Source organism: Poromitra crassiceps (assembly GCF_964638095.1).
Source record: "Poromitra crassiceps genome assembly, chromosome: 20".
NCBI classification, from domain to species: Eukaryota; Metazoa; Chordata; class Actinopteri; order Beryciformes; family Melamphaidae; genus Poromitra; species Poromitra crassiceps.
Window position 1 is genome coordinate 28933217 of NC_139637.1, and position 22477 is coordinate 28955693.

Sequence of the window (22477 nt, forward strand, 5' to 3'; positions counted from 1 at the left end):
TCATTGACAACAAATTGTCACTGCACTTAGGCAAAACTGAGTCAATTCTGTTCGCCACTAAGCGTAGGCTGCAGAAGTCAAGCAAGATAAAGGTTACATGTGAAGGTACTGAAATCGTCTCACAGGCTTGTGTTACGTACCTTGGGATAACTCTGGATCAGTCTCTCTCAGGAGAGGCTACTGCTGAGAAAATATTATCAAAAAGTGCCAGTAAACTCAAGTTTCTGTATCGCAGAACAAGGCAGTTTGATATTACTATTAAAAAACTCCTTGTAACAGCACTGATACAGTGCCACTTTGATTTTGCCTGTTCAGCTTGGTACAGTGGTCTGAACATGAAATTACAGAAGAAGTTGCAGGTTATGCAAAATAATATAATTCGTTATTCACTGAATGTTCCTCCTAGGACACATGTAGGTGGAAACGAATTCAAAAAGGTGGGTATGTTGCCTGTTGAGTTTAGGATTGAACAGCTAAAGCTAAACCATATGTATAACATCATCAATGGTACTGCCCCCATGTATCTGGGCTCACAGATAACAATGGTCCATACCCAGCATGGTCACAACACCAGGGCTAGTGTGCGCTCATGCAAGGTACCACGAGTGAATAGTGTAGCAGCTCGAAGCTCCTTTTTTTATACTGGGTCCTTGCTGTGGAACAGCCTTCCCCTAGGTATCAAGCTGTCAGAGTCGAGAGGTGTCTTTAGAAGGCAGGTCCGGGATCATCTTTGGAGTAAAGTGGCTAGCTAGAGGACAGGTTTTGCCGCCAGCAAAACAGTGTTTTTAATTCGTGATATTGTTGTTTTTGTTCTTGGATTTGGTTCTCTGAAATTGTTGCCGATTTTCATGTTTTTGTTTTGTTATTTGTTTTAATGATTTTAGGTGTCTGGTTACGGATAAGAAATGGTATATTGATTAGAAATTGTATATTGATATGACTGACTTTTTACATGTTATGTGTTGTGCGTTCTGTCCTACAACAGCAGGGACCATGTTGGAAATAAGTGTTCTCACTTTAACATGTTATCCTTTGGAATTTTCTTTTGTAAATTGTCTTCTCTATATCCATAAATAAAAATCAATCAATCAATCAGCCTTTAAAATCAGGAAAAGACGAGTATGCAGTATCCCGATATTACCATAACAAAATCTAAAACGAGATCTGTCACAATATTGGCCAGACCTAACCTTGAATGCCACGCAGAAAGGCTGAGACACAATTTGCAGAAAAACATTATTAAAGTTGATTATCAATCTGCTTCTTTAAATAGTGACAATAAATTACTTCGTTTTGAGACACGCGCGCACACACATCCACCTCGCTGTGTTGACTTGACTGACTGGGGTTGACTTTATTATGGAGCCGACGGGTTTGGTGCATGTTTTACAGATAACCCTTGTTTGTTCAACATCGTCCTTGCGATACCCAAACCACTGCCAGATGATGGATCCAATGCTGTTTCTTTTTGCAACAAATCCGTCCGCCTCTGGCTCCATTTTCCATACCCTTTCTCTACTACTGGCTCTCAGGTTTACTCTTGTCCTCCACGCTGCCTTGACGGCGTCTCTGGTCGAGTGTCTGTGACGTCGCGTAGTGTGTCTGATGCGGTTTGACGTATGCATGTGATTCCCCCTCCCTTCCTGTTTGTCTGAGTGTGAGAGGGAGAGCTGACAAGAGGAAACGTGAAGCGAGTCATGCCGGCGGTTTAAGTTATAAACAATGCGTGACAATTATACTCAAATGTTCACGATATAGTAATTTACTGCATCTCACATCGCACAAGCCGAGATACATCGAGTATATTCGATACATCACCCAGCCCTACCCCGGGCATGGCACGTTGTGACATGGGCCCAGGGCTTGTGAAAAGACTGACAGTCACTCAGTGCTGGATGATCTCTTTCATTAGCATGGTAAACACACAGCAAACATTTCTCCTGTCACTTGGATTAGTAATCTGCTTTGTCAAGTCAAGTCAAGTTTATTCGTATAGCCCTAATTCACAAGCATGTCTCAGAGGGCTTCACAGAAAATATGTCTAGCTAAATCTAGCTGATACAACAGTAGCAATTACAGTAGTAATAATAATAACAGATTAATAACAGATTGAACAATCATATGATATGAACAATCATATGATAGAGAAAAAGGAGAGAAGGGGAGAAAAGGGGGGTGGAATGTGGGGGAGGAGAGAACAGGGAAAGGAGGAGATGTCATGCTTTAGAATATAATGGGTGTCATGCTTTAGGATATAATGGGTGCCATGCTTTAGGAAATAGTGGGGGAGGAGAGATCATGAAAGGGAGGAGGTGGGGAGGGGGCAGGGGGGGGAGAGCAGGGGGAATGTGAGAGAGGAGTAAGCAAGAAAAGTGAGGAGGTGGGGAGTGAATGGGAAATGTGGGGAAGGAGAGAGCAGGAAAAGGGAGGGAAGCAAGCGAGGGAGAGCGGGGGATGTGGGGGAGGAGAGAGCAGGGAAAGGGAGGAGGTGGGGAGGGAATGGGAAATGTGGGGGAGGAGAGAGCAGGGAAAGGGAGGAGGTGGGGAGGGAGCAGTGGAAGGGGGAAAGAGAAATGGGTGCCATTTGTGAACCCTCACATCGTGTAAATTTCAGCCATCAAATATGCCCCAGACCTCCACACACCGAGACCACCAGGAAGCACCAGACCTCCACACACCGAGACCACCAGGAAGCACCAGACCTCCACACACCGAGACCACCAGGAAGCACCAGACCCACAGAGAACATGAGAGCGCAACCCGCTCTCCGTGCGGGGTGAATTTATCAACTGGCTTCACTGCAGAAACAAGCATGTATCTCAGCTTCCTGGTCAGAGACGGCGTTTTTGGTGAAAACGACTTACATTCAAGTGTCGATAACTAAACGGAAGCAGGCAGAAACAAACTCTTTTCCGTGAAAGTAGAGGTTTTGTTCTGTCTTTTGGGATATTTGGTGTTTACATAGTCATAGAAGAAAATATTCTGTGGGTCCCGGAAAATCACTGAAAATGATCACAAACCCTGGCGGTGGCTGGCGACTTTTCCTTTGAAACTTTGGCGGGGAATGAGTTAAGAAGCCTCTGGGAGACTGGCCGGTGCTCCCAGTTGGCCTGATTGGGGAATACTCGTCCTGCCTGGACCTGAGGGATAGACACACATGGGGGAGTACTTACAGTATAAACATATAACACAGTGCCCTGACAGCAGGGCTATCACAGTCATTACTATTTTATGGGGTATTTAACAAAACAAAACAAAAAATGCAAAACAATTCTGACATTTGTACCATACACTATTTACATACATTATTTTGTAAATAATGGGAAAATTTACATCTGTCCTGTGTAAATGACCAGGTATTTAGTTATTCATCAGCATTATAATATTCAAATTGACACATAAAAGAATGCTAATTTGAATACAATAACAAAACTAAAATTCACATTACGAAAAGTGTCTGCATTTGTGTACGATGTATAAAATGTCTTTCTAATGGGAAGAAAGGGATATGTTCCCGTTCATCTGTGGTGCCTCACCTTCATTCAGTCACATCTTCACAATGACTGAAACGCACAATAAATAAACCACAACCTCACTCTGACAAAACATAAATAAACCACAACCTCACTCTGACAAAACATAAATAAACCACAACCTCACTCTGACAAAACATAAATAAACCACAACCTCACTCTGACAATACATAAATAAACCACAACCTCACTCTGACAAAACATAAATAAACCACAACCTCACTCTGACAAAACATAAATAAACCACAACCTCACTCTGACAAAACATAAATAAACCACAACCTCACTCTGACAAAACATCACTAGAGACATCAGTAGAGATCACAGTAGAGACATCAGTAGAGATCACAGTAGAGACATCAGTAGAGATCACAGTAGAGACATCAGTAGAGACATCAGTAGAGATCACAGTAGAGACATCAGTAGAGATCACAGTAGAGACATCAGTAGAGATCACAGTAGAGACATCAGTAGAGATCACAGTAGAGACATCAGTAGAGATCACAGTAGAGACATCAGTAGAGATCACAGTAGAGACATCAGTAGAGATCACAGTAGAGACATCAGTAGAGACATCAGTAGAGACATCAGTAGAGACATCAGTAGAGATCACAGTAGAGACATCAGTAGAGATCACAGTAGAGCTGAGGGCTGGTCAGAGGGATTTGGTCTATAGAGTTACAAGTCGGGTTTCCATCCACCTGTTTTTATGCAAAATTTCAATGTGCGTCTAAAACAACTGAGTGGAAACGCTGCAAAATTCACAAAAACCTCCAAATATCGCAAAGTTCTCACGCTTGAGCAAGGTGGAAAAGTCGGGTGTATCGATAAAAGGAAAATGCGATAAGAGCAGTGGAAACAGATTAAGTGATATTGCATTGTCTCTCCATTGAAAAACCAGGCAGATTGCCTTGATCATTGCAAAACATGACATGCTGTGTAGCATCCACACAATAGGGCTACACACGGTAAATAATGGTAAATACGCAGCACAATACCCGCCGTGGTAAACAGAAGAAGACTGGGATATTAACTTTAAAGCAACTTTAAATGAATAACGTTAGATGTGTTTAATAGAGCTTGGTCGTTGCCTGCCTGCATGTATCGGGTCTAGCAGCTGATCAGCAGCTCAGACAGCCTCAAACACCAGGTGATTGACAGCTCTATAATTCGCATAATAGCAGCGGATGGAAACGCGCATTATTTCACATTTTCTTTTGCCGACTTTCTGAGAATTAAATTAAAATTTGCGATACGTTTGGATGGAAACCCAACTACAGTTACAGTACGAGTTATATCCAGGTAACTTTGATGCTCCGGGACGGAGCAGGAAACAGGAAAAGGGCGTTCAGGGAGCAGAGCAGGAATATTAGAGGTGCTGTTCTCCCCATTAGAAATCAGTGTACCATCAAATTGATTTCAAATCTGTTATATTAAGATAAAAAAAGTTACATATTGGGGCTTTAATGCAACATTTTAACTTAAACATTCTACATAGAAGTAATTTGTCTAATAATTAACCCTGCTTCTAAACATCTTAGAAATAATATGCCATCGCCAGGTATCATACTGTAGTCCATAAGTCTATTAAGTAGTGCTGTCAGTAGCGGAGCGTACACCGGGGCAGAGGGTGCGCCCGCCCTGGGCCCACTCGTCAGGGGGGCCCATCAAATTTTTTTTTTTTTTTTTTTTGCAGGCCAGGCCAGGCCATCGGGCCCGGCTGGCAACCTGTGTTTTTCTTTTTCTTCTTCAGAACAAGCTTGTCTGTAAAGTGGCTTCACTGTAGGCTTTCTTGGACATAATATTACTTGGCTCAATGAGTGACAAATTGTGTTTTCGGATATAGGGGCTATCAGCTATTTTACAGTTGTGACTTAAAATTACTATTTAATAAAGTCAGTGGTGTGAGTGTGAGAGGAATTCAATCAATAGACAATAACATTGGTGTGTTTAAAATGAGATATTCCACTAAATATGGCTAAAACCGATTCAAACATGCAAAAAAGGCAAATTTTTCTTCGCAGCCTGGCCTGGCCTTCAAAAAAAAAAAAAAAAAAAAAAAAAATTTGATGGGGCTCCCCTAAGAGCTTCGCCCCCTCTGGGCTGATAGGGTTGCTCCGCCCCTGAGTGCTGTCATTTTCCAGCCAGATTAGCGTGGAGGTCAGGAGAGGTGCTGCGTCTCATCCAGATAGCCTGTCATTGGCTGAATGTTAGTAGGAGTTAGCCTGTCATTGGCTGAGTGTTAGTAGGAGATAGCCTGTCATTGGCTGAGTGTTAGTAGGAGATAGCCTGTCATTGGCTGAGTGTTAGTGGGAGCTGCCAAACCATCAGTGTGCTTTCACTTGAGTCCAGGCAGTTGGCTCCTGAAGCTTTCTCGCCTATCCTGCGGTAGCCTCTCCCAGCAGAAAACACAGCCGTTGAGCTGACTTTACTGCGCCTGGGCTCCGCCTCCGTGCCCGCCCCTATGGGCCGCCCCCTCACCCACACATCGGGGTCGTCACTCAGTTCGTAGATGGAGCAGTCCTCCGGGCCGTGCTCCGGCGAGTCCAGGGGGACCTTTGGGTGCTGCTGGTCGGGCTGCGCTGTCAGGAGCTTCCCGGGCAGCTGGCAGGTGGAGTGGAGGCGGTACTGCAGCAGGACACCCTTAGGCTTGTCCTCCCTCCAAGGCTGAGCCTCTGAGTCGCTCTGCTCCTGCCTCTCTCCTCCGTCTCCTCCTTTCATGTCTCCTCCCAGATCCCCTCCTCCTCCTCCGGGAGGTCCCCGGGGTCCCTGGCCTGCTCCGCCAGGTCCCTGGCCTCCTCCGGCAGATCCCTGGCCTCCTCCGGCAGATCCCTGGCATCCTCCGGCAGGTCCCTGGCCTCCTCCGGCAGATCCCTGGCCTCCTCCGGCAGATCCCTGGCCTCCTCCGGCAGGTCCCTGGCCTCCTCCGGCAGGTCCCTGGCTGCCGTTGCAGACAGAGTCTCGTCTGAGCATGTCAGCTGACAGGCTGCTGGAGCTGGACACCATGAAGTCAACTGGGCCGCAGTGAGCGTTCAAAGACGTCATTCCTTTACCTGAGGAACACAACCGCTTCCATTTAGTCCACGTTATACCATCATCATTTAGGACTTATCAGTGGGCAGAGTAAATGTCAATCAAAGTCACGCTTTTGAGTGATTGGTTGAGTGATACACGTTACTAAAACACTCATATCATACTATATCAGAAGTGTTCTTTGTTTTGTCACTTATATTTGGGTAGGTCAGAGCTATGTAATATTAAATCATCCATCTTTGTTCACTACATCTGCCGCGGTTTGTTTATCAAAATGCTGCTCGGCTGATCCCTCGTATAGAGCTCTCAACAGTCATGTGACGTTTCTTGCCCCAGAAGTGAATTCCCCATTCATTTTCTACATAGACATTTTGAAAGATCCTAAAACGAGTTTTAAGGCTTGAAGGAAATCAACCAGTCTTGACCACAAAACATTTCACTTTCAATTTTCTATATTTTTTCCTGCATTTATTTTTGTTTTTGCTGAAAGTGAAATGTTTTATGGTCACTCACGATTCTCTGGAAGACTGGTTGACTTCCTTCAAGCCTTAAAACTCGTTATATAAGGATTTTTAGAAATATCTATGCAGAAAATTAACGGGGAATTCACTTCTGGGGCAAGAAACGTCACATGACTGTTGAGCTCTACTGTAGGTACAGAGATAACAGAGACACGATCATCACAACAGTCATTCTTCGACATTCTCTAAATGTGCTAACTTAATCTAAATGTAATAATGCTAAGTTTACAAGTTACAAGTTTAAAGGAGAACTTACCTCCAAAACACTTTTTTTCAGCTTTTAACCAATATATATGACTTTGGGGGTGATGTGTGAAGAATGCTGGTCAAAATTTCCACATTTGACACCAAACTGTTGCCATTTTACCATTTGTATCATTTTTCAGCAGCATATCTGGCATAAGCGCCCTCTAAGGGTGGAACACTGCTTTTTTTTCTCTCAAATGAATGGGAGATTTGGTACAACCTGACGTCAGGTTGTCCCCAAAGACTATGGGATTTCAAGATAGTTACTCCACTACTCCCCCTGTACCCTTTCGGCTCCTCACAACTCCAAGCCTATTCCCATGATGTCACTTGACCTGTTAATTTATTACAATCGCCTGTTATTTTCCTACCAACTCATATGTAACACAATACTATCAATAAACACCACTATAATCATAAAGGACATGGCATAGCAAGTAAATCATTCCCAACCTTTTTCATACTAAGGGGCCCTATGATGAGATTTGGTCTCATGTAAATCTTATTTTTTATTTTTTATAGCCTAGATATGATTTTGTCCAGAATTCCATATAATTAGGTTGAGAGACACTGAATGCTGGAATCCTCTCAAGGACGACTGGTGGTCTTCTGTGCCCCTTTTCGCTGGGGACGCAGAGCTGCTGCAATGACGTTCTGCCCGGAGGGAGGGAGGGGTTATTGTGGGTTTGCAGCAATCAGCTCCGAGAGCCCAGCACCAAGTGAGAGCCTCACTTTCATCCTTCCGCAAACAAATCTAATCGCAGTTTAGCGCACATGTAAAATATAACGCTATACTACGACGTGACAACGTGACAAAGCTGCTCTAAACACATCGGCTACTATAATATTGTCACTGTGTACAAGCAACGCCAACTTTTCAGGAAATGAAGTCAGCAGAGCAGAGCGACTGGGGACTGGGGACTGGGGGGGGGGGGAGCACAGCGGCACTCTGTCTGTGTGTGTGTGCTCCTCCTCCACGTTGACTCGTGTGTGTTTTGCTGCGCGGAATGGGTTTGATCGTTTGATCAAGCAAGTAGCTCCTGTGCTCTTAAAATACTGAACACCACGTTGTCATATTTGACATATGTCTTCATTGTAGACAGTTTATCGCTGAATGTGTCATTACATTATTAATATCTTACCTGAATAAGCTCAAATGCTGTTACAGGATTATCACACCGAGTCTGGAGCACTTTCTGCCGGCCAGGCAGCAGCTCGTAGGCACCCTGCCTTTTAGAGTACGAGCACGAGCTGCTGTGCTCCAGGCAGCGGGGACGCGCGGGTGGAGCTCTTCACATGGAGGTCTGACACTGCCCTGCGCTGCAGTAACTTTTAACAAGAATCACGAAAAGCCCCAAAACGCAAATTAAAAACGGATTTCATTGCACGGTTTATCGCTAGTTGTACGAGGGAATGACGTGGAGAAATCTCGCATTGTGTTACGCCAGAGCGGGGGGTTTGTCCTATTGTGCGGTGTGCTGCAGTAACGAGCCTCACTTCACTTTGCTCTTATCGATAAATACAGCCGCCACGCACACACATATGGGACAAAAATAATTAAATTTCTAGTTCGCCACTGAATGGCCAAATTGATATAACTTTCAACCATTTTGAGCAACGCTGTTTCCATACAGGCTACCAGCGTTGGCTAGTTGTTGATATTTATAAAGATATTGCCCCTCTCAAATAAATTATTTTTGAGGCGGTAGGCAAACTGTAATGGCGTCGATTTCCGAAAAAAAATCTTGACTTGAACACAGCCAAAGAGTTTAGTATAGACAAGAGCATATGTCATGTCTTGGTTTTTTCCATAGGTATTTTCAAATCACTGTTCTGATACATATCTAGGGGGTAAGTCCTCCTTTAACAATTCATCAATTTGCTGGGGACCCCCTGGAACTCCCTCAAGGACCCGTGGTGGTCCCCAGGCCCCACACACTGACTAACACACCATACGCCGAAGCTACGCCGAAGCTACGCAGTGCGGAGGCAGTTCCATTTCAGCGTCCTTGTTAACAGGCGAGACCGATCACACCAGCCGCATGCCACGCCACGCAGAAGCTATGCTGCACGCGTGCTGCAGCGATAGTTTCAGCTTCTGTTCTATTTTTCAAGCGTGCAGCGCACTGCACCCGAGCAGCTAGGCATGAAGTCAATGCAAGTTGTGAGCGGGGGGGGGAGGGCAGCACCGAGCGAGGCGCTGAGGAAAAGAGAGTGCTTCTGGTGTGAATGGCAAGGCTCCGGCCTGCTCGAAGCATCCGTGAAGCACTGCTTCAGCACTGCTTCTGCGATGCCTGTGCGATGGTGTGAACCAGGGCTTAAAGGTATTGAGTACCGACACCCAGCCCACACGTGATGCTTGTCATGAAATGCGTAGGTGTTTGTGGAGATGTCGGAAAGACAAAGATTGTGAGTTGATGCTAGAAGCTCGTGATGGACAGCGGACGTGCAGACATGACTTCATTAACCCATTGATACCTGATGCAGCATTTGTGTGTGTATCCCTTTAAGACCGCGTGACGCGGTTCGCGGTCTTAAAGGGATACACACACAAATGAGGGATATACACGCAAATGCTGCATCAGGTATGAATGGGTTAAGTGGGAGTTCCTCATCACTAAGTACAGCACTGACCTGTGATCTTAGGGATACCTTCCAGTGTGGGGACAGGAAATGTGAGGATGAGGCCCTGGCTGGTCCCCACCCACAGCAGGCCCTGACCAATGAGCAGGCTGGTGACACGAACCTCAGCCCCACCTGCAAGATATAACCTTTTACACCAGGGCTTTCTATGTGACAAGGTTACTGCTGTGAGATGGCAAAGGAGAATTAAACCCTAATCCAATCCATGACAACATAACTCATCTCCTCTCAGAGCATATATATATATATATATATATATATATATATATATATATATATATATATATATATATATATATATATATATATATATATATATATATATATATAATATATAATACTGTATATACACATCATGTTTGGGTGACATTTTACTGTCAGTGTTCATAAGGCATCACTACAGAAGGGCCATGCGAAAAATATACCTGAGTTCTGATTAATCTCACAATTCTTTTTTTACTGTGGTGCCGGTCCTGCCGGGATCAAGAGATGGAAAAGTCCCTGACAGTGAGTGAGTGAGTGAGTGAGTGAGCGAGTGAGTGAGTGAGTCAGTCAGTCAGTCAGTCAGTCAGTCAGAGAGAGAGGGTGGGCTTCACAACTCTGTATAGAGAGGGACAGAGAGAGAGGGTGGGCTTCAAAACTCTGTATAGAGAGAACTCACTCACTCACTCACTCACTCACTCATGGACATTTAGTGAGTGAGTCAGTGAGTCAGTCAGTCAGTCAGTCAGTCAGTCAGTGAGTCAGTCACTCACTCACTCACGGACATTTATTGAGTTTAGTGTGAAAATAGCCATAGCTCAGGATAGGAAGGTGCTAGAAAGTCAGGTAGTAAGTCAAGTGGAAAGGGTGGGTAGGAATAGTTGTTAGGGGATATGGGTGGTGTTTGGGGGGGGAGGTCAAAGGAAAAGGGGCCATATTCACCTTATGTAGCCCCGCCCACTTGACCCAGTTGTGTTATGACTTCCTGTTCAAAACACCGTCTGTTTTACCTGCTCACTAGTACTGTACTGTCACAGGAAGTGTTCTGTTTGACCTGCTCACTAGTACTGTACTGTCACAGGAAGTGTTCTGTTTTACCTGCTCACTAGTACTGTACTGTCACAGGAAGTGTTCTGTTTGACCTGCTCACTAGTACTGTACTGTCACAGGAAGTGTTCTGTTTTACCTGCTCACTAGTACTGTACTGTCACAGGAAGTGTTCTGTTTGACCTGCTCACTAGTACTGTACTGTCACAGGAAGTGTTCTGTTTTACCTGCTCACTAGTACTGTACTGTCACAGGAAGTGTTCTGTTTTACCTGCTCACTAGTACTGTACTGTCACAGGAAGTGTTCTGTTTGACCTGCTCACTAGTACTGTACTGTCACAGGAAGTGTTCTGTTTTACCTGCTCACTAGTACTGTACTGTCACAGGAAGTGTTCTGTTTGACCTGCTCACTAGTACTGTACTGTCACAGGAAGTGTTCTGTTTTACCTGCTCACTAGTACTGTACTGTCACAGGAAGTGTTCTGTTTGACCTGCTCACTAGTACTGTACTGTCACAGGAAGTGTTCTGTTTTACCTGCTCACTAGTACTGTACTGTCACAGGAAGTGTTCTGTTTGACCTGCTCACTAGTACTGTACTGTCACAGGAAGTGTTCTGTTTTACCTGCTCACTAGTACTGTACTGTCACAGGAAGTGTTCTGTTTTACCTGCTCACTAGTACTGTACTGTCACAGGAAGTGTTCTGTTTTACCTGCTCACTAGTACTGTACTGTCACAGGAAGTGTTCTGTTTTACCTGCTCACTAGTACTGTACTGTCACAGGAAGTGTTCTGTTTTACCTGCTCACTAGTACTGTACTGTCACAGGAAGTGTTCTGTTTTACCTGCTCACTAGTACTGTACTGTCACAGGAAGTGTCAACACAATAGGAAGTAACTGGCTGAGCCCTGTGTTGGAACATAAGGTGAATAGGAAGGTGCTAGAGAGTCAGGATTCGAGGCGTGAGTAGGATTAATAATAATAATAATAATAACTTTAATTTATATAGCGCCTTTCATAAAACCCAAGGTCGCTTCACAAGAGTGGGATCCAGATAGGGGAGAGAGGGGGAGGAAAACAAACAAACAAAACAAACGACAGGGATGGTTGAACTAAACTGAACTAAATCATGTGGAAAGGCCATGGAAAAGAGGTGTGATTTGAAACTGTTCAGGGTCGGGGCATTACGGATCTGGTTGCTATGGCACCCTTTTTGCGTTGTGGTGTGTTGTTTGTCTTGCTGGTAATTCCTGTACATATAACAACAAATGTATATGTATTGTATAATATTGAAGTGTGCCTTTATTACTTTTCAAACTAGTAATAATGTTACTAATCTTAATCTGAGTGTTTGCTGTGATACCCATGTGTTCTGTAAAGCGACTTTGAGTGTTTAGAAAAGCGCTATATAAAATAAATGTATTATTATTATTATTATTATTTCGGCAGGGAGAGCGTTCCAGAGGGTGGGGGCAGCCACGCTGAAGGCTCTGTCCCCAAAGGTTTTGAGTCTGGTACGGGGGATGGACAACAGTCCTGCGTCTGAAGACCGCAGGTTCCGGGATGGAGTGTGTTGGTGAAGGAGGTCGGACAGGTATTGGGGGGGCAAGTGCGTGAAGGGATTTGTAGGTGAGAAGGAGGAGTTTGTACAGGATGCGGAACTTGCCCGGGAGCCAGTGGAGGTGAATGAGGGTGGGGGTGATGTGCTGCCAGGGCTTGGTGTGAGTGAGAACCCTGGCAGCTGAGTTCTGCACGTACTGGAGGTACTGCACGTACTTAGCCTTAGATTAGTGGCTAGGGGGATATGGGTGGTGTTTGGGGGGACTTTTTCCCCCCAGAATAACTTGTTCCTAAAAATTCTAAACCTTAGCTTGGCTTTAAACTCAGAGCTCAAATAAATGTTTCACATAACAATGGGAACATCATAAATGCAGGGTATTATAATCAGATATAATGACAACGTATAATATAATATAATATAATATAATAATATTATAATATAATAATATAGCAATGTGCAAGAAATGTGCTTTACGGATAAACTACATTGTTACCAGAAGAACATCAAGCCCATGTACTGGTGTAAATGTAGTGTTGCCAGATCTCATGAGAGAAACAAGCAAACAGGCATTTGAAGACCTGGTTGCTTGTTTCTGTCCTGACATCTGGCAATGCTGGTGGGTCATCTGCTCTTGCCTGGTGTCAGATGTGCAGAGCGGGTGGAGATGTTGACTTCCTGCAGGTGTTCCAGGGTCTCAGTGTGAAACAGGTGAAGGGAGGAGCCCTGGGTGAAGGCCATCCATACCCCCCCACCACAATGAGCCATGTGGCTAATGCAGGCCCTGGGCTCTGGGTGGGCTTCAAAACTCTGTAGGGACAGAGAGAGAGAGAAGGTGGGCTTCAAAACTCTGTATAGAGGGACAGAGAGAGAGAGAGGGTGGGCTTCAAAACTCTGTATAGAGGGACAGAGAGAGAGAGGGTGGGCTTCAAAACTCTGTTTAGAGAGGGACAGAGAGAGAGAGGGTGGGCTTCAAAACTCTGTTTAGAGAGGGACAGAGAGAGAGAGAGGGTGGGCTTCAAAACTCTGTATAGAGGGACAGAGAGAGAGAGGGTGGGCTTCAAAACTCTGTTTAGAGAGGGACAGAGAGAGAGAGGGTGGGCTTCAAAACTCTGTTTAGAGAGGGACAGAGAGAGAGAGGGTGGGCTTCAAAACTCTGTATAGAGAGGGACAGAGAGAGAGAGGGTGAGCTTCAAAACTCTGTTTAGAGAGGGACAGAGAGAGAGAGGGTGGGCTTCAAAACTCTGTATAGAGAGGGACAGAGAGAGAGAGGGTGAGCTTCAACACTGTATAGAGAGGGACAGACACACGCACATGCGCAGGCACACACACACACACACACACACACACACACACACACACACACACACACACACACACACACACACACACACACACACACACACACACACACACACACACACACACACACACACACACACACACACACACACACACACACACACACACACACACACACAATGAAGCCACCTACCTGGGTGTGGAGGCTGGCTCCTTGGATGACGGTGACCTTGTTGCCACAGCTGGCCCATACAGAGTCCTCTAGTGTGAGCAGGCTGCAGACAGGCTCAGTGCCCAGGGACAGCAGGCGGCACGACTCCACCTCCCACAGGGTCTCTGAGAGGAGACAGGACAGGTTTAGAGTCATGACTCCACCTCCTACAGGGTCTCTGAGAGGAGACAGGCCATGTTTAGAGTCATGACTCCACCTCCTACAGGGTCTCTGAGAGGAGACAGGCCATGTTTAGAGTCATGACTCCACCTTCCAGGGTCTCTGAGAGGAGACAGGCCATGTTTAGAGTCATGACTCCACCTCCCACAGGGTCTCTGAGAGGAGACAGGCCATGTTTAGAGTCATGACTCCACCTCCCAGGGTCTCTGAGAGGAGACAGGCCATGTTTAGGGTCATGACTCCACCTCCCACAGGCTCTCTGAGAGGAGACAGGACATGTTTAGGGTCATGACTCCACCTCCCACAGGCTCTCTGAGAGGAGACAGGACATGTTTAGGCATCACTAGCCTATCAATGCCTTAAAGGGATACGCCAACATTTTGGGAGATTCACCTATTTGCCATATTGCTGACAGTAAATGGAGAATGGGGATGCCTTCATCATCACTGTGCGTGCCTAGCTTACAAACAGCTACAGCCCTCACTGCTACTTAGCTTTGCGCTACAATGGCAGTCTATGGTACTTTTGCCTACTTCCGTTCAGTTGCCCAAAATACACATTCCAACAGCACTAGAAACACTCACATGTACATGATGTGACTCGTGTACTCACCATGCGATGAAATAATAATCCAAAGTTCCAAAGAAACTGCCATTTACGAAAGTAAATCCAGACACCGAGAACTAACAAAGTGTAACCAAACTAACAAAGAGTAACCGTAGTTACTTCCTCGTTTGCCATGAGGCGCATACGCTGTACTGCAAGTTTCATCTCATTGCGTTGCGGATCCCTGATGTGAACTGGGCTTTTAACATGTAAACTAGCATCACATCAGTGTTGTACAGCATCAGAAGTCTGACGCACTCTACTCACCTCCAGTCTTTCTGTGGTAGACAGCCAGAGTTCCATCAGCCAGGCCAGTGAACAGCAGAGACAGCCAGTGTTTCAGGCAGAGGACTGGACAGCCACCAGGACTGGAGAAGGTCACCAGGCACTGGGCAGCAGTGTCTATGATACTGTACACACAGACTCTGAAGACCAGAGGACATTGCAAACCAAGTTTGAGGAAGTAGAATAAAGAGAGCCTTTGTTACTGTGCAGACATGAAGAGTTTGGAGGCAGACCATTAGAGATGTTTTGATGGCTATGGGTTGTTCCAGCCAGGCATGAAGATATTTTTTGTAAAGTTGCCGATAGATGATATTTTGTAGTCTCAGTCTAGACAGACACGTTAACTCCAGGAATTTACAGATTGCTATGCTCCCGCTCTACCCATCTGTACTTCGGGAGTCTCAAAATTGGTCAAAAAAATGTTGCGGATTTAAATAAAAATATTTTTTCAATGTTTGTTTGTTTTAGTTTTGGTCCTAAAAAAAAAAAAAAAAAAACTAACCAACCTTGTACCACTAACCTAAACTTGTACCACTGTTCCTTCAGAAGTTGTAGTTGTCACAGACTGTGCTCCATAGTTGATTGCTCTATTGCTGACAAAAAATGTGTTATTGTAAGTCGCTTTGGATAAAAGCGTCTGCCAAATGACGTAATGTAAATGTAATGGATGCAACAATGTTCTATAGAGACACTGCATGAAATAGGCCACGCCCATCACGTGGGAAAGCTCTCCATACACCAGCGTCATTTTTCCTTGACTTAAACATGGCTAAAAGCTGTTGTGTGGTGTGCTGCGCAGACAACAAATGTAAAAAATCACCAATTAACAAGGAAGCCACTGAGAATTGGCGAGAAGAAAAATGTGGATCTAGCTGTCAAGGAAGTAAGTTGGAGTGTTCATCTTCCATATATATGATCTTTGTGTGCAACATGTGACCATGCACACGACATAGGAGAACGGCAGGATTAGGGGGAGATTTGTTTTCCCCCGTTTTGGGCGTGGTTTCTGAATGATGACGCGCTCCGCAGTGTCTCTATGGTCTCTCTCTCCCAATTCTAAATATATCTGAACTGGTTGACTTGACGAAGTAAAACTATTTTTACAAACATTTTACGAAATGTCTATGAGGAAAATAAATGGTGGATGAAAATCTCTGGTAGCATGCTGAAGCAGGAAGTGACTTTGGCTCCTGGCTCCTGGCTCTCTAATAGTCTCTATACAGTCAGCTGTGTCTCTGACTGAGCGCTGAGCTGGTAAATGACTCACGTGCCGTTCTGCAGACCCACACAGATGATGTTTCCTCTCTTGACTGCAGCCTCCTCTTCCTCCATGGTGGGGCAGCCCTGCGTCACATACTCCAGACACAGCACCGGCGCCCCCAGCTGGAGGGTCTTCACCAGGCGAGGTGTGGCTCGGTTCAGAGAGAAGATTTCCACCTGGCCTTGGCGGGAGCAGCCTCCACCACCGGCCACCTGGTCACCATGAAGATACATGGAGGAATAGATCTTACCACAGTGTGTGATCACACAGCAGGACAGCTCTTTTATTTGTCCAAATCTGACCTTTAAAATGGAACCTTGGATTTCCTCACATCATGTCCCCCTCTAGCGGTGATATATATATATATATATATATATATATATATATATATATATATATATATATATATATACAGTATATATATATATGAAGAGTTCATTTGCAATATATATATATATATATATATATATATATATGAAGAGTTCATTTGCAATATATATATATATATATATATATATATATATATATATATATATATATATATATATATATATATATATATATATATATATGAAGAGTTCATTTGCAAAAACAGGTAAACGCCATTCTTAAAATGAATAAACAGCACCTGTTTGATACTCCCTGGACTGCACAGACAAAACATTTTTGAGGTAATTTATGTGAAAATTACCAGATGAATATGTTTTAGTTCTGATTGATAGTAAAAATGTACCAACAATTTATGAATTACAATATAAATACATCAATATCTAATTTGAAACCATAAAGAATACAAACGGAGATACCTGTTTTTGCAAATGAACTCTTCATATATATATATATATATATATATATATATATATATATATATATATATACTGACCAGAGGAGGCACTAGTGCAGCGACCAGGAGACATACCCTTAATTCTCACCTGCAGACACAGCCAATTGTGCCTGTATGGATGCCCGACCAACCCGGAGGTAACACGGGGCTCGAACCTAAACTGGTTGGCAGGGAATCTAACGCTGCACTACCTGGACGCCCCACCAGGGTTTTTGACAAAAAGGTATCTATTATGATCAAAGACTCTGTAAGCAGCCAGTATCTATCCAGCCATGAGTCCAGCCGCCCGTTGTAAACTTTAGCAGAAAGCTTTTGGATTTCATTTTTGATTCATCATTTCTAGTGTGGAGAGGATTTCCTTTTGAAGTGCTTTCTGAAAATCGCGTTAAAAAACACATTTACACTTCAAAAGTCATAAAAGTGGTCCTGATTTGTGAAGATCATCTTGCTGAACACAAACGTTGCTGTTCCATAAACTTTTGTTAACCACAGACCTTATTCCATGCATTTAACCAAAATCCCCATACAAAAACCCCATTGCCTTTTACACATACAAAGTGCGGAAGTGCTACTTCCGGACTCATTCCTGCAGTACTCTTTGAGCATATTGCAGGTTAATTTACATTTTATTTTACAATATTTTTACAGTACGTTGATGTAGTGACCATTTGAAAAGTTGATGCAGGATTTAATGTTTTACAAGACATACTGTAATTGGAAAAGTTAAGAGGAAAAAGTGACCGTTTTGAGCAAAGCTCCTAAAAGTGCCTTATTTTTGTCTAATATTGCATCATAAAACATCATTGGAGGGTCCAGCTCACAGACCTCTACAGCACTGTGCAGTAGAGGGCGGTAGTGAGTTTGAGCAGTGTGTGAGTCTGCATTTTTCCCCTCTAGTTTATCTTTGCAACATTTTTCATAATGGTGAATATTTTATATTCACCATTATTATATTTTATATATTGACGCTTTTCCAAGACACGGTATTCAAATCAGCTTGCCTTGACTCCACATGACACTGCCATGACATCCTCTCCAGCACAGCTACAGGTTGACATTTAGTACAAATTTCAAGTACCGGTAGTACAATATTGCGCTAGGAAAAAGTAGTCAGTAGTCAGTCGAAAAAATTGCGGCCATGACTGTAGATTGGCTACTTAAATGTGGTGGGTTCATGCAGGATGTGCCGCGCAAAGTCTGAAGTGTTTTCATGTCACCTTTTGGTATCGCCTCAGCTCGCTTGACGGAGGTGCTACCAAAGTACCCCTGATACCTGCAGGCTGCTACAATGGTATCAAGTACAAGAGTAGAGTCGACTTGAGTCGAGTTGGAAAGGTGGCTTTTGATAGCTACATTGACCAGTAGCAGTAGGCTACTGTAGCTAACTACTCACCCAGAGGTAGCTACTGTAGCTAACTACTCACCCAGAGGTAGCCCTGCTACTGTAGCTAACTACTCACCCAGAGGTAGCCCTGTAGCTAACTACTCACCCAGAGGTAGCCCTGCTACTGTAGCTAACTACTTACCCAGAGGTAGCCCTGTAGCTAACTACTCACCCAGAGGTAGCCCTGTAGCTAACTACTTACCCAGATGTAGCCCTGTAGCTAACTACTCACCCAGAGGTAGCCCTGCTACTGTAGCTAACTACTCACCCAGAGGTAGCCCTGCTACTGTAGCTAACTACTCACCCAGAGGTAGCCCTGCTACTGTAGCTAACTACTCACCCAGAGGTAGCCGTGCTACTGTAGCTAACTACTCACCCAGATGTAGCCCTGGTACTGTAGCTAACTACTCAAGCAGAGGTAGCCCTGCTACTGTAGCTAACTACTCACCCAGAGGTAGCTACTGTAGCTAACTACTCACCCAGATGTAGCTACTGTAGCTAACTACTCGCCCAGAGGTAGAGTAGCAGTAGGCTACTGTAGCTAACTACTCACCCAGAGGTAGAGTAGCAGGGTGCCGCGTCTATGTGCCGACAGACCGCTGTGCCGACAGTCCGCAATGCCGATAGCCCACAAGCAGAACCAGCTGAGCGAGGAGGTGTGCAGCATGTCGGGGGACCGGCTGCCTCTCCCAGCCCCCACGCCTAAACCTAACCTCTCCCACCCCCCATGCCTAAACCTAACCTCCCGCAGACCATAACCCTCAACCTAACCTCTCCCACCCCCCACGCCTAAACCTAACCTCCCCCAGACCCTAACACTAAACCTAACCTCTCCCACCCCCCACTCCTAAACCTAACGTTGGCATTGCGGGCTGTCGGCACTGCGGGTGGTCGGCACAGCGGGTGGACGCCAGTAGCAGTAGGCTACTGTAGCTAACTACTCACCCAGAGGTAGCCCTGCGGCAGGGAGGTACTGGCAGTGCAAAAGCCGAGCAGGGCAGACTGGGCTGGGCTGTGAAGGGCTGCTTCCAGCTACACAAAACAAAACACAGAGACAGTCTTCATTTATTTTAATGCTCCAGACATGACTTTGTTAAAGAGCAACTAAACCAGGGGTTAACCTCTTTTGGCTTGTGACCATCACACAAATCTGGGGACCCCAGACATTCAAATTAGAGTACATGGGTAATATCAGTGACATCATCAGTGACATCATCAATGATGTCGCATGTAACCCGTATGCTGACTTTTTTCCTCCGAATTCTCTGAGAATTCTGACATTAAATTCAGAACTCTAAGTTTTTTCTCAGAATGTGCTGTGTGTTTAGCTGTAGAAGATGACCTCTCACCTTAGGGTGCTGTGTTTAGCTATAGAAGTTGACCTCTCACCTTAGGGTGCTGTGTTTGGCTGTAGAAGTTGACCTCTCACCTTAGGGTGCTGTGTTTAGCTATAGAAGTTGACCTCTCACCTTAGGGTGCTGTGTTTAGCTATAGAAGTTGACCTCTCACCTTAGGGTGCTGTGTTTAGCTATAGAAGATGACCTCTCACCTTAGGGTGCTGTGTTTGAATGTAGAAGATGACCTCTCACCTTAGGGTGCTGTGTTTGAATGTAGAAGTTGACCTCTCACCTTAGGGTGCTGTGTTTGGCTGTAGAAGATGACCTCTCACCTTAGGGTGCTGTGTTTGGCTGTAGAAGATGACCTCTCACCTTAGGGTGCTGTGTTTGGCTGTAGAAGTTGACCTCTCACCTTAGAGTGCTGTGTTTAGCTATAGAAGATGACCTCTCACCTTAGGGTGCTGTGTTTAGCTATAGAAGTTGACCTCTCACCTTAGGGTGCTGTGTTTAGCTGTAGAAGATGACCTCTCACCTTAGAGTGCTGTGTTTAGCTATAGAAGATGACCTCTCACCTTAGGGTGCTGTGTTTAGCTATAGAAGTTGACCTCTCACCTTAGGGTGCTGTGTTTAGCTATAGAAGTTGACCTCTCACCTTAGGGTGCTGTGTTTGGCTGTAGAAGATGACCTCTCACCTTAGGGTGCTGTGTTTAGCTATAGAAGTTGACCTCTCACCTTAGGGTGCTGTGTTTGGCTGTAGAAGATGACCTCTCACCTTAGGGTGCTGTGTTTAGCTATAGAAGATGACCTCTCACCTTAGGGTGCTGTGTTTAGCTATAGAAGTTGACCTCTCACCTTAGGGTGCTGTGTTTAGCTATAGAAGTTGACCTCTCACCTTAGGGTGCTGTGTTTAGCTATAGAAGTTGACCTCTCACCTTAGGGTGCTGTGTTTAGCTATAGAAGTTGACCTCTCACCTTAGGGTGCTGTGTTTAGCTATAGAAGTTGACCTCTCACCTTAGGGTGCTGTGTTCGGTTGTAGAAGATGACCTCTCACCTTAGGGTGCTGTGTTTGGCTGTAGAAGTTGACCTCTCACCTTAGGGTGCTGTGTTCGGTTGTAGAAGATGACCTCTCACCTTAGGGTGCTGTGTTTAGCTATAGAAGATGACCTCTCACCTTAGGGTGCTGTGTTTAGCTATAGAAGTTGACCTCTCACCTTAGGGTGCTGTGTTTAGCTATAGAAGATGACCTCTCACCTTAGGGTGCTGTGTTTAGCTATAGAAGATGACCTCTCACCTTAGGGTGCTGTGTTTAGCTATAGAAGTTGACCTCTCACCTTAGGGTGCTGTGTTTGGCTGTAGAAGTTGACCTCTCACCTTAGGGTGCTGTGTTTGGCTGTAGAAGTTGACCTCTCACCTTAGGGTGCTGTGTTTGGTTGTAGAAGATGACCTCTCACCTTAGGGTGCTGTGTTTGGTTGTAGAAGATGACCTCTCACCTTAGGGTGCTGTGTTTAGCTATAGAAGTTGACCTCTCACCTTAGGGTGCTGTGTTTGAATGTAGAAGTTGACCTCTCACCTTAGGGTGCTGTGTTTAGCTATAGAAGTTGACCTCTCACCTTAGGGTGCTGTGTTTGAATGTAGAAGTTGACCTCTCACCTTAGGGTGCTGTGTTTAGCTATAGAAGTTGACCTCTCACCTTAGAGTGATGTGTTTGGTTGTAGAAGATGACCTCTCACCTTAGGGTGCTGTGTTTGGTTGTAGAAGTTGACCTCTCACCTTAGGGTGCTGTGTTTGGTTGTAGAAGTTGACCTCTCACCTTAGGGTGCTGTGTTTGGTTGTAGAAGATGACCTCTCACCTTAGGGTGCTGTGTTTAGCTATAGAAGTTGACCTCTCACCTTAGGGTGCTGTGTTTGGTTGTAGAAGATGACCTCTCACCTTAGGGTGCTGTGTTTGGTTGTAGAAGATGACCTCTCACCTTAGGGTGCTGTGTTTGGTTGTAGAAGATGACCTCTCACCTTAGGGTGCTGTGTTTGGTTGTAGAAGATGACCTCTCACCTTAGGGTGCTGTGTTTAGCTATAGAAGTTGACCTCTCACCTTAGGGTGCTGTGTTTGAATGTAGAAGTTGACCTCTCACCTTAGGGTGCTGTGTTTGAATGTAGAAGATGACCTCTCACCTTAGGGTGCTGTGTTTAGCTATAGAAGTTGACCTCTCACCTTAGGGTGCTGTGTTTAGCTATAGAAGTTGACCTCTCACCTTAGGGTGCTGTGTTTGGCTGTAGAAGATGGGTAACCGGCAGGTCAGCAGAGGACACCACAGCCCAGCTTTGGTCTTGCTGTCATCCTCAGTAAATTCCCAGCCCGGACTGTTCTCCTCTCCTGCCGGGGCAAATAGATACCACACACACGCGCGCGCGTGCGCGCACACACACACACACACACACACACACACACACACACACACACACACACACACACACACACACACACACACACACACACACACACACA

General features: G+C 45.0%; 1 protein-coding gene across 1 annotated transcript in view; it reads right to left on the bottom strand.

The window, feature by feature from the left end:
* Positions 1-5817: 5817 nt before the first annotated feature.
* Positions 5818-22477, bottom strand: part of arhgef10lb (Rho guanine nucleotide exchange factor (GEF) 10-like b) — a 59796-nt gene continuing 43136 nt past the window's right edge. Inside the window, exons 19-26 of the mRNA XM_083656520.1 lie at positions 22224-22345; positions 19580-19666; positions 16413-16618; positions 15128-15285; positions 14057-14199; positions 13200-13371; positions 9968-10090; positions 5818-6586 (exon numbers count right to left, since the gene is read on the bottom strand). Of these exons, the coding sequence (XP_083512646.1) occupies positions 5826-6586; positions 9968-10090; positions 13200-13371; positions 14057-14199; positions 15128-15285; positions 16413-16618; positions 19580-19666; positions 22224-22345 (1772 nt within the window). The 3' untranslated portion in view covers positions 5818-5825. The remainder of the gene's footprint in view (positions 6587-9967; positions 10091-13199; positions 13372-14056; positions 14200-15127; positions 15286-16412; positions 16619-19579; positions 19667-22223; positions 22346-22477) is intronic.